Consider the following 12,926-nt stretch of genomic DNA (forward strand, 5'->3'; position numbering starts at 1 on the left):
ACAAGCCAAGGTTAATAGATTTTTTAATATATCTAACAATTCTCATTACAACACTCATATGTACTGTAGTGGGAGCATGTTGAAATTGACTAGCAGAATGAATAGCATGAGATATATTAGGGCGAGTAATAGAGAGATAAGACAACGCCCCAATCATCTGTCTGTAGGGTGTTGGATCTTGCAAGGGATCTCCATCATCTATCTTCATTTTGGCATTTATGACTGTCGGAGTGCCAATCAATTTCTCGTCCGAGAGTCCTGATGTTTCAATGATCTTTGCCGCATATTTAGTCTGTGACAAAAAGTAACCACGGTTTGAGTAAGCAACTTCTATTCAAAGAAAATATCATAAAAAACCAAGATCTGTCATATCAAAGTTGGCTTTAAGCACATCTTTGATATGGTTAACTCCCTGCTTATCATCTCCGGTGATTATCATATCATCTACATACAGTAGCAGAATCACCATTCTTGCATTAGAAGACTTAATAAACAATACAATATCAGTAAAACAAGATTTAAAATGAAGTTGAGTAATCACATCACTAAACCTATCATACCAAGCTTTTGGAGCTTACATTAGGCCATACAAAGCTTTACATAATCGGAGAGTTTTTTCATGTGCTAAAGGCAAACCAGGAGGAGGATCCATGTATACTTCTTCATCTAGGTTGTCATTTAAAAAGGCATTCTTAACGTCCATTTGAAATATGAGTCATTTCCTAATTGATGCTATAACAATGAGAGTTCTAACAGTAGTCATGCGAGCAACTGAGGCAAATGTCTTATCATAGTCAATCTCATATTCTTGACTGTATCCCTTGGCTACTAACCTAGCCTTATATTTTTCTAATGTTCCGTCGTACTTGGTTTTTACTTTGTAAACCCATCAACATCTTATAGTTTTTCTTCATTTAAGTAATGTTTGGATCTCCCAAGTTTTTGCCTTTTCTAATGCTTCCAACTCGTTATTCATAGCCTTAATCCATTCATGTCGGTGTTTAGCCTCATGATATGATTGAGGTTCAAAATACGAGTGAATGACCATTAGGCAAGATCTAAACTTAAGTTCAAAGGAATCATATGATACGAATCTATTAGGAGCTTTCGAAATTCTTATGGATTTTCTAAGGTTAGAATCTTCTTCTTCTTGGCATTAAGAATATCTTTCTAAAGCACTTTGTGGGTGATCTTCAGTACGACAAGTATATGTTTGTAAATTATCGTGAGGTAGGTCTACATTGTTAAGACTCTTACTCATATTCTCATTTGCCTCATGAATGTTTTGACTCTCATGAATATATTTACTTTTGTCATTGACAAGGTCATAGAGGAACGAATAATCATAACTTTCTTGGATATTCTTTTTGGTAAACCCTCTTTCATTTTCAAGAAACGTAACATTTCTAGAAACATGTAACTTGTTTCTTTTAATGTCATAACACCCATATCCTTTTTTATTTTCGACATAGCCCAAAAACACACAAGGAATGACTTTAGGAGAGAGTTTATCATTTTTATTGGTAAGAACAAAACATTTGCTCTCGAAAACTCTCTATCTTTTGTAATCGAGAGACATTTTACAAAGTTTTTCAATAGGAGAAATGTTTTCAATATTTTTTGAAGGCATTCTATTAATAAAGTAGACTGCCGTAAGGGCAACTTCAACCCAATTTTTTTTTGAACATTTCCAAACACTAGAAGAGTTCTAGTGGTTTCAATAATGTGTCTATGCTTTCTTTCAGCAAGATCATTTTGTTGAGGGGTATAGGGACATGATTTTTAATGTACAATTCCATTTGAGCCAAGATAATTTTTAAATTCTTTTGACATAAATTCTCCCCCAGAATCAGTTCTAAAAATTTGGATATTGGTTTTAAATTGATTTTGTATATAACTATAAATTTTTTTAAAACAATCAAATACTTCAGATTTGTGTTTTAAAAAGAATATCCAGGAGTGTCTGCTATAATCGTCCACAAACACAACATAATAAGAAACACCTCCTTTAGATAGGACGGGTGTAGGTCCCCATACATCCGAATGCACAAGTTCAAATAGATTTTTAGTTATAAGATGTCTTGTTCCAAAAGGTAAAGACTTCATTTTGCCAAGAATGCAATCTTCACGTACAAAATTTTCTTTTTTACAATTTGAAAGAAATGAAAATAATTGTAATTTGGTCACACTAGGATGTTCTAGTCCTTTGTGTCAAATTCCTACATCTTTCTTTTCTACAAAAATATTGCTTTGGCAATTTAAGATTGTCTATAACATAGAGGTCTCCTCTTCTATGGCCTTACCCAATCGGCTTCCCGGACTGGAGATCCTGTATTAGACAACCATTAGATGAGAAAACTATTTTGCAACCATAGTCCTCAATTTGAGAAACCGATAGGAGGTTTAAATTTAATTTTGGTACTCTAATATTTGGTATGTGAAATATAGGTGTTTTTTTATAAATACCAAAACTTTTGATTTTTAAAGTGGTGTCATCGGTAGTGGAAACACAAGAATCATTTGAATTAAAATTACATTCGGACAATATAGACTCATTAGGGGTCATATGAAATGAAGCACCGAAATCTAAGATCCAAAAGGTCTTACCATGGTTGTCACTTGTCGATACGACCGCCCCCAAATACGAGGAAAACTGGGCTTTGAACATAGGTTGCAAAGCCTCCATCAATTAAGCTAAGAAGACCGAACCAATACATTTGGAGTCGTCTACTTCACTTTTTCCACCGAAGCCACTTTTTTATCTTCCTTATAATCCTCCTTCTTTCTTTTGGAACAAAAAGGTTTAATGTGTCTCGGTTTATAACAATGGTAGCAAATAATTTTTTTACCTTTCTTTGACTCATGATCACCCATTTTTTATAGTTATTGGGGTTTCTTCCATTCTCATTTCTTACAAAATGAGGTGGTTTATAACTCTTCGTATGGTTTTCGAGCTTTGACATAGCAAGCACGGATTCTTCATCCTTAGAAGTGGATGGCCTTTTCAATCTATTCTCTTCCATAGTCAATTCTTTAAGAGTCTCAACTATGGAAGGAACACCTCCTCTATGAAGTAAAGCGGACTTAGTTCTTTCAAATTCGGGCCTAAGCTCATTTATGAATTGATAAAAATGCTCCGCTTTGATTTGATTTTCGCGGAGCTCAACATCTTGTGGGCAATGCCACTTTGGCTCAAGAAGAGTCAATTCATCCCAAAGGAGAGAGAGAGCATTGTAGTATTCTCTTATACTCATCTTCCCTTAAGTCATAGTCCTCACTTTATTTTGGACATTACATTATATGCGCAATATCCTTAAGACTATACATGTCTTTAAGATATTTTCAAGCATCACTAGCGAACTTAAACTTGGCCAAATTGGAACATTTGTGAATGTCCACACTGTTGATGAGTCATCCAATGATTTTGGAATAACCCATCTTCCATTCTTTCCATCTTTCTCATATTCGGAAACGGCTTTAGCCATTTTTCTCTCCTTGAAGCGCAATTTCTTTTTCATTTTTCAACTTTGTAAGGATGAGCTTAGGCTGCTTGTCGGTACCCTCAACCATCCCCCAAAGCCCTTTTTTCCATATCTTATGTTTTACTATGGATGCCCACGTCACATAATTGGTGTCATTTAGGCGTATGGGAATGAATACAATTACTTCCCTTTCATTCTTCATTTACAACAAGCGGAAATAAAACACAAGAGGAGATGAGAAAGAGTGGAAGAAAGAAGAAGAAAGTGATACAAGGACTTTTTGGAGATGGTCCGCTTATCGTTACAACAATCGGAATTTTCCCAAGTTCAAGATCCTCCTTTTGATCATGACCTTCTTTCTAACAAACTTCCTTTGGAACACCAAAGCTTTAATACCATGTAATGAAGTGGATTGAATCCGATACACATGCAAGAGCACTCTTTCAATCAAGTGGAATGCTTGATTGAATCACCCACACAAGGGTCTAACAAATTAATATTGCATATATTCACTCAAGAGAGTGTGTTAAAAATACAAGGCCTTCAAGTCCAATTTTTTGAGCAAGAGAGGGCTGTTGGGGCAGCCCAATGTGACTGTTGGGATGCTCCCAACGGTTAGAATTCTAACCATTGGGAGCAGCTCCAACAGTCATATTGGAGCTGCTCCCAATCACCCAAAAAGCAATTAAATGAAAAAGACAAAAAACAAAAAACAAATAGAAATAGAAGACAAAATGAAAGAGTTGTGAGCCCCTATTGGTCCGACACCTATTACAGTGAAAGTACCAAAATATCCTTGATGGGTATTTTGGTTTACAATCTTTATATATATATATATATATATATATATATATATATATATATATATATATATATAACATATCTTAACATGGCACATACTCATTAGAATTTTACTTACTGTGGCGGCTCTTAAGTCTTGGAGTTTGTAGCAGTTGAACGTGAAAATTTCTCTTGAATAGAGATTTAGATGAAGAAGTTTGCATGGTGCTTTCGCAAGGTTATTCCGATCCTTAAGGAAGAGTATGCAAATTGAAGAGAGCATTATACAGCTTCATACGAGCTTCAAGTGCATGGTTTGAGAACTTCAGTTCAACAGTCAAGTCACTGGGTCATGAGCAGAGTTATCATGATCTGACCGTGTTTATGTCGTCATCAAGTCAAGGAAAATGTATTCTCCTTTTTGTATGTGGATGAAATGATTATTACATGTGATAAGGATTTAGAGACTCTAATGCACTTCTTGGGTCTTGAGGTAGCATAGTCAAGAAGAGGAATTTATCTAGTCCAACATAAATATGCATCTGAATTAGTGACAAAATAGAGGCTTGTTGATGCAGTTAGCCAATTTATTAGCTCACCAAGATCAATACCTCCTGCTACAGTGCTCAAAATAATAAGGTATATCAGAGATACTATGCAGTATGGGATGTTTTTCTCTTCATCCACCTCATGTGAAGTAGGACCTCACTCACGATAGGCTATATACATCTGGGTTCTGTGTGTTTCTTGGATGCTTACTGATTTCATGGAAGAGCTAGAAACAACAAGGAGTGGCTCTGTCGACAGCCAAGGCAGAATACAAAGCTATGACTCAAGTCACAACAGAACTTATATGGATTAGATGGTCTTAGATTTGTGGTATCGTTGTAGTTGTTCCCAAAGATTAATCGAACGAGATAAAGAAAGATGAAGGGGAATATTTGGGGCTGAAAATAGGATGATACCCATTATGAGTCGTCCCCTCAGATTCTCACTATTTATATGAAAACACAAGAAAGATTACAATATTACCCCTCATGATAATAAGGGGTTACAAACAATATAAATAATTACAAAAGTACCTCTGTTCACTTCTCAGAAAAGTGAATAAAGAATTTAGCTATTCAAACAACCTCCCTCAAGTTGTATATGGTTTATGACCATGGACAACTTGGATTTTAAGAACTAGTATCATTGCTTGGCGAGACCTTTAGTTAAAATATCAGCAACTTGGTCTTCGGTCCCAACAATGAACAAACCACGCCTCTGGTTCAAGATCCTCTAGTTTTTGTCTATTTCAATGTGCTTCACCCCTTCCATTCTATATTGGATTCAATGAAAACTTGATTGCACTTTGGTTATCACAGTATAAAACTGGTCTCAAAATTCTTTCTTTGATTTCACTCAACCAATGATAAATTCATGTCACTTCTGATATAGCTGCATAGATCTATATTCAACTTCTATGCTAGATCTAACTACAACCTTTTGTTTTATGTTGCTCTAGGATACTATACTTCTGCCAACATTTACACAATAACCTAAATCTGATTTTCTCATTAGGATCCTCTGCCCAATCTGCATTAAAAAAATGCCATAAGAAAATGCACATCTTCATTTTGAGACCTTTGTATATATACCAACCCATCTCCAATCGTTCCCTTCAAATACCTGAACATCTGTGGTTCATGCATACATTTGGTGACCTGATTTACTACATAAACTATAATAGGACTCGTAAAAGTGAGATATTGAAGCATGCCTACTATACTCCGATATCTGGTAGGATCCTCGTAAATTTCCCTATTTTGGAAGTCACGTTCCCTTATATTGGAAAACACGATTGCTTCCCTATGGGTTTAGTTTTTCTATTTTTGTCCTTGTTAAATTTTCACTTTGACAAAAACAAAGGAACAGAGCTAAAGTTAAAAACACTTTTTAAAGGACAAAAGGGTCTTTTGTTATAAAATTTTAATCCTGTAAAAAGCCAAGGAGCGTGGATTTGGGGCTGGCTCTTTCGATCTGAGAGGAATTGGGAGAGACTAGAGAGCCACCCTAGGGTTTATGCGAAACTCCAACAACTTTCCTGCCATTTTCCAGCATCATTCTGGCAACATTTGTGTATTGATTTTCTCACAAGGTTTTTTTTCTCCATCTCTCTTATTCTCTCTTGCGCAATACTTATTTTCTTCCCTGCCCTGCACATCTTCTTATTCTTCTTTTCTTCCCTGCCCTGCACAACTTCTTCTTTTCTCCCCTACCCTGCACTTTTTCTTCTTCTTCTGCTGCACTTCTTTTTGTTTTTCAGTTCTGCTTTTTCTCCCTTGATGTCTTGCTTTGCTTTTTTTTCTTTTCTTTTATGTTTTACTGCTTTTGCATTTTGTTTTCTGCTGGTTTAATTTTCTGCAGGAAAGGAACAAATAATAGGAAAATGTGCTTAGGGTTAATTACTTAATTGTTTGTAAACAAAAAGAAATAAAACATACAAACAATGCATTTGTTGTAGGCACTTTAAATTGCAAACCAAATTGTTAATTTAAAAAATTGTCTGTTTTTAATTATTTTGCCCATTTTTCCTGCTTTGTTTTGCTCTCTGTTTCTCTCTTGGATTCATTTTCTGTTGTAAACAGAAAAGAAAACAGGCAAAAAAAGGATAGTGTTTAATTATAATGCAGTTAGAAAAAAAAGATAATAGATAAAATGCAAAGTCTCCTAGGTCTCAGTTGCCTCCTGATCCTGTGTCACCTTCAAACAAATAATTCAAGTAACATCAATGTGAACATTAGGATGGTAACCAAAACCATTTGTTTACAGAGTAAGCCAACGTGAAGCAGAAACCCACTTATGGGAAAAATCTACGCAACAGGTATTGGTGATATTTTGAAAATATCCTGATTTTATCATGATTTTTACAAAATCAGATATAATCCGCATAAAAATACTTCAGTTTCAAATATCTAATTTTAGAATATTGCATTTCAATGTGACAAAAATAATTTTATATGTTATCTTCTTATTTTTATTCATATTTATGTATTTATATTTTAATTGATAATACATGCCAAAAATTTCAGAAAACAAATATTTTAAATTTATCACCAGATTTCCCCTTGCTGAGATTTTCCAGACAACAAGCTTTGTAATATTGGTCAAATTAAATCAATATGAGCCCATGAAAGCCACCACTTGCTATATGCCACAAGGGAACAATGCTTCAAGACCATTCAGACAAGTGTTCATTACAACACACTATAAATTCAAGAAGCGTACCTGTTTTGGCTGGCCATTTTCACCACCTATTACTCATTCTAATGATATGACCTGCCTCGATGCCGAGACAATAAACTTTTGAGTTTTGAGCCTTTTGAGTTTTGTTGTAGTAAATGTTTGTAATAGGATTTATGTTGTTAAATGGTTGCTTATATGATTAAGTTTTGAGATTGATAGATTATAGTGTTTGTTATTTATCATGCTTTAATTTGTCAATGATAACATAAATTTAATATTTTGGTTAATTAGGAAAAATAGAATTATATTTACATTTTTTCTTATGCAAATCCGAAAAGAATTGTTAGTCGAAGTCCAGTTAATGAAGTAGTTTGGGAAGAAAACTTGATTGGGTGGTACGAGAAGAAGAGGTTCCAGTGCAGATGCTGCCGACCGAACAACCGTAGAGAAGTCTCGCGGAGCTATCTTTTGTAAGACGAAGGCCCGTACTGCTCGGAGTCGATAAACGTCCGCACTCCCACCTTCTTTAAGTGTGAACCAAATCTCGAGGAGCACCGGTGACCGGACGGATGCCACTTGGTCAGTGTGCTAGCAGCTATTGTCGTAGCCATCTCTCACTTTTCCCAGAAGGAGGTCGAAGAGAACTATACACCCTATAACCTCCACCTCTATCAGATTGGTCTTTTATTTCTCCATACCAACAACAATAGTAGCTCATTAACCTTTAGGTTAAGGAACGACAACTCAATCAACATTTATAGCTTAGACCTAGTCGTAGTACGAGGGCCCTCACCATCTCTGATTCTCCTCGCGGGGGAGGGTTTTCAATCCCTGATGTGGTTGGTGAATCAGAGATGAGACAGTTGTTGCCTATTTTTAGGGGGATTTTCCCTTCGATTCCTTTTTCGCTTTCGGATTCTCAGTTGCTTTTGATACAATTCCCAGTATGATTGAAATTCATTTCACGTTTCTCACTTCCTAAATTTTTAGGAGTGCCTTGCTTCTGCTTCCCGTATCGCTTCTCGCTCCCGTTTTTTGGACTCAAAATCTTGATTAAAACACAAGAAAGAAAGATTACAATATTGTACCTCATGATAATAAGGGGTTACAATATAAATAATTGCAAAATTACCTTTGTACACATCTCATGAAAGTGAATAAAGAATACAACGCATTCTAACATGAGAGAGGCCCCTTTATATTGTGATAATATGAGTGCAACTCACATTGCCAAGAATCTTGAGGTTATAAGAGATTGATTGTCACTTTACAAGGCGTAATTATGAAAATGGAACCATCTCTCTTTTGCATGTGGGGTCTAAAGAGAAAATTGCCAATGTGTTCTCAAAAAGTCGTTCTCCATTACACTTTAGAACATTTCTCTCTAAACTTGGAATGATTCCCTTGTCATCATCTCAAGTTGGAGGGGGAGTGTTGAGATGTAGTCTATGTCACCTGGGTACGGGTGAGGGTATAGAGGGTACAACACAGAAATTCAAAAAAATGTGGGTACGGGGACACTGCTATATATATATATATATTAAATATCACATAAATACAAAATAAATTCAAGATAACTGAATATAATCTAAATATATATGCTATGTCTAACATATATATTATATACTGAAAATATAAAGTTATAAACTGAAAATATAATTATACATTTTAAATTAAATACAAACTTGTATGTACATAGGGTACAATGGTGTGTCCAGGTGTCAATGCGAGTCGACATGGGGCTACACATGTCGACATGGGTATGGAGGGCAAAATGGAGTGTCCGGGCACCATAGGATGTAATATGTGTTTTCCTCTTTTTGTTGTTCTACCCCTTTGTATTTGTATATATCATTATTTATAGGGGTATTCTTGTGCTCTTACTTTAGTTAGTTGTTGAGTCAAACCTTTTTTAATGTACTAGTGGGCACGTCTCTCATATAGTGTTGTAACCTCCCATTTTAGAATTAACGAAGATTTCTCTTTGAGTGTCTCATCCTTTTTCTCTGTTCTTCTTTAGCGTCAAATATTGATTGAGAGAAAAATGGTTTTGATAGAATTTTGAAGGGCATAATTTAGAATTTGCGAAATTTGATGGGATCTAACCTTGTTTCTTAACCATTACAAATACTTAAGTGCATTTTCTAATTTTTCTGAAATATAGGTTCATTTTTAAATTATTGTACAGACTTGGCTGCTGATTGAAAATTACCATAAAAATAAAAAGTTGATAGTCACAGTTCCCTGTTGGTCTCAGTTTATCACTTTTGGATATAACTGCAGTACGTCATCCTCATTTTGTACATTTTTCTAAACATCATTATCATCATACCATCTGTTTTGCAAATTTTTTTTTAAAATTTCCATTAACTGTTGTCTCATCTATTTAGATACTTCAAGAAATTGACCAGTTAGGTGGGCTTCATCCTTTGGCCTGCCTTACCTCTTTTTCGTTTTAATTGTTCCCACATCTGTTGAGCTATGTGAGAGAGGAGTGCTTCAATTCATTAATCACATGAGCACAGAATTATCTGGATGTTTTTTTATCAAAATACTCGTTGCTTTTAGCTCTTTGTCACTATATCTGCACAATAAAACCTTTTGATTATGGACTTGTCCTTTTTTGTTTTTCTTTTCCCTGTATAGTCAGTGCTCTCCCAACTTTCACGAGTCCTCCCTGTGTAAGTTGAGCATCCCGTGTGCACAATAAAACCTTTTGATTATGGACGTGTCCTCTTTTTTGTTTTTGTTTTCCCTGTATAGTCTTGGGACACAGGTTTCTTCTGATTGCTCAGCAGTGCTCTCTCAACTTTCACGAGTCCTCCCTCTGTGCAAGTTGAGCAACCCGCTTTGCTTATTCAGAGTGTGGGCAAGTGCTTGACTGAACACAGACACAAGACCTGTCTGTAAACAAGGTCATTATTTGTGCAGTATGATGAGGACCCTACTAATTTTTTGACAAATGATCCATGAATTTAAATTTTTCTGATATTTGTTCAATCAGGTTCTGTACTTTTGTTTAGTGCGATGATTGTTGAATCCATTTCTGTTCCTAACCATGTCAAGGTTTTGGATTAAAATACTTTCTGTAATATTTGCAGATTGTATTTGATGAGTTGATGGAAAGACTGAAGGAGAAAGACGAGAAAGAAGCCCGGAAGCGGCAAAAATTAGCTGATGACTTCACTGATCTGTTGTATTCTGTTAAGGTAAAACAACTAAAAAGTGAATTTAAAAGTGGCTGCAAATGTGTAACTAACCTATAGGGTGTGTAGTGGTCAACCTATGGATATCTTTAGGCAATACGCTGGATATTTGGTGCTTGTGGTTTAATACATAGCTTGGTTGTTTTCTCTTCAAAAGGAAATAACAGCATCATCTAAATGGGAGGAGTGTAAGTCACTCTTGGAAGATAGCCAACAGTTCAGGTATTATAATTGTAAATATAAAAATTTCAGAACTTGTTATGTTTCTCTTTTTTGTATCAATTTTGGGATTTTCTTATGCGCAGGGCCATTAATGATGATAGTTTCAGAAGGGAGATTTTTGAGGAATATGTAGCTCATTTGTTAGAAAAGGCTAAAGAGAAAGAGCGGAAACGAGAAGAAGAAAAGGTATCATTCTTTACTGTTCAACTATTCTTCCTCTTGGTGGAAACCAAACACAATATAAGACTGCTTAATGTGACTGAGGCCAATGGTCTTGTGTCGATCTGGTGGATTTTTGATTGACCGAAAATGAAGCATGATTTGGGGAAAATTTTAGATCAAAACTTGCAACTGACTTGTTCTTAGTTGATATGACCTAAAGTTAATTATTTTCTGATTCTAGAAGTCTGTGTTGATTGGGTCTTGAGTTGTATCATTGATTACCCCGTATCACTACGACTGAGTTGGCTGCCTAGTTTTGAAATATTATGCTAAGATGTTTTGTTAGTTATTTGCCTAAGTCAAATGAAGAAAGCGTTTGCCTAGTGGACACTGGCTGCACCATTAATTGTAGAATTCCCATGTAAAGAATTTGCGTGTATGTGCATAGAATATCTCATCTTTTTGTTATATGCCTTCTATAAATTGTATATGCAGGCAAAGAAGAAAGAGAAGGAAGAGAAAGAGAAGGAGAAAGAGAAGAGGAAGGAGAAGGATAGAAAAGAAAAAGAGAGAGAACGTGAAAAGGAGAAGGTAAAAGAACGACCTAGAAGAGATGAGATTGAAGGTGAAAGTGGTGATATGACCAACTACAGTCAAAAAGAGGATAGGAAGAAGGAGAAGGACAGAAGACACCGAAAGCGACACCAAAGTGCAACTGATGATGTGACTTCTGATAAGGAGGAAAATGGGGAATCCAGAAAATCCAGGAGGCATTCTGGTGATCGGAAGAAGTCATCAAGAAAGGTGCATACACTTCCTGATTGCTATTATTATGAACTCGTATGCTTCATTTGTCATGCTGATTGTTGCATTTTAGCAGCATGTGTATGAAACAGACTCGGATAGTGAGAGCAGGCACAAGAGGCATAAGCGAGATCGAGATGGATCACGTAGGAATGGTGCCTATGAGGAGCTTGAGGATGGGGAACTTGGAGAAGATGGTGAAATTAATTGACCCCTATTCTTGAGAGTGCTACCTTTTGTTAATATGCACGTTCATGTTCAGAACTCATGCTATGATGCTTTTCTTCGCTAATTGTTATAAATTTCAAGCATTTGATGCAATCTTTTGTTAACTTGGTAGCGTTATCATCTAATATAATGTTACAATTGATGATTGCCCCATGAACTAACAAGATGTTCTGGGTCATGTATGATTTGTTTTTTGTAATTATGATAAAATCACGAAAGTTGAATTCGTTATAGGTGTATCGCAGCCTCAGGTTTTAGAAGCACATTAGTTGGGGATAACCTTGAGTTCATAATTTGATAGACTGTACAATAACTTTGTATTCATAAACGGACCTACATTTGGACGACTCTGTTTGATGTTTGTCTTGCTTTGATCAGCTCTAATGTCTCAAATTATAGAGATTTTGAAAATCCTAATATTTTGTGAGATTTTTGAATTAATCTTTTATGGTTTTTCAGTGTTTAATATTTTACAATTTTTCATATATTATTATTTACTTGATTGTTTTAATTGTTTGTGTCAAGATTTTCCACATGTTCTCAATAAAAACAAAAAAGCCTACAACTTATCAAACAGGATTTTCTCAATCAGTCAGAAATCCTGCTGTGGGCATTTGTTCCATGTCTTTCTTATGAAAGGAGCTCTTTCATACGAAATAGCGCATCTTTCTTAGAAAGGGAAACGAACATGTCCACGAGAAATGTGGACATGTTTCTCATTGGCTACAACTTATCAAACAGGATTTTGTCACTGGCTAACAAAATCTCAGGATTTGTGATTATGTTTGTTGCTCTGGATTTACCTCATTTAGCT

General features: G+C 35.4%; 1 protein-coding gene across 5 annotated transcripts in view; it reads left to right on the forward strand.

Annotated features, from left to right (window-relative positions):
- Positions 1 to 12,232, forward strand: part of LOC149823128 (pre-mRNA-processing protein 40A-like) — a 42,891-nt gene extending 30,659 nt beyond the window's left edge. For 4 of the 5 annotated variants that reach the window (XM_090018654.1, XM_090018655.1, XM_090018657.1 and 1 more), the window contains 5 exons: positions 10,592 to 10,699; positions 10,854 to 10,918; positions 11,002 to 11,104; positions 11,576 to 11,884; positions 11,958 to 12,232. In XM_090018654.1, the coding sequence (XP_089874780.1) occupies positions 10,592 to 10,699; positions 10,854 to 10,918; positions 11,002 to 11,104; positions 11,576 to 11,884; positions 11,958 to 12,095 (723 nt within the window). In that variant the 3' untranslated portion in view covers positions 12,096 to 12,232. The remainder of the gene's footprint in view (positions 1 to 10,591; positions 10,700 to 10,853; positions 10,919 to 11,001; positions 11,105 to 11,575; positions 11,885 to 11,957) is intronic. The other variant, XM_090018656.1, reaches the window with a different exon arrangement.
- The last annotated feature ends 694 nt before the right edge of the window (positions 12,233 to 12,926 follow it).

The sequence above is a fragment of the Nuphar pumila genome, chromosome 10, assembly GCF_984573655.1.
Source record: "Nuphar pumila chromosome 10, dmNupPumi1.hap1.1, whole genome shotgun sequence".
Taxonomy (NCBI): Eukaryota; Viridiplantae; Streptophyta; class Magnoliopsida; order Nymphaeales; family Nymphaeaceae; genus Nuphar; species Nuphar pumila.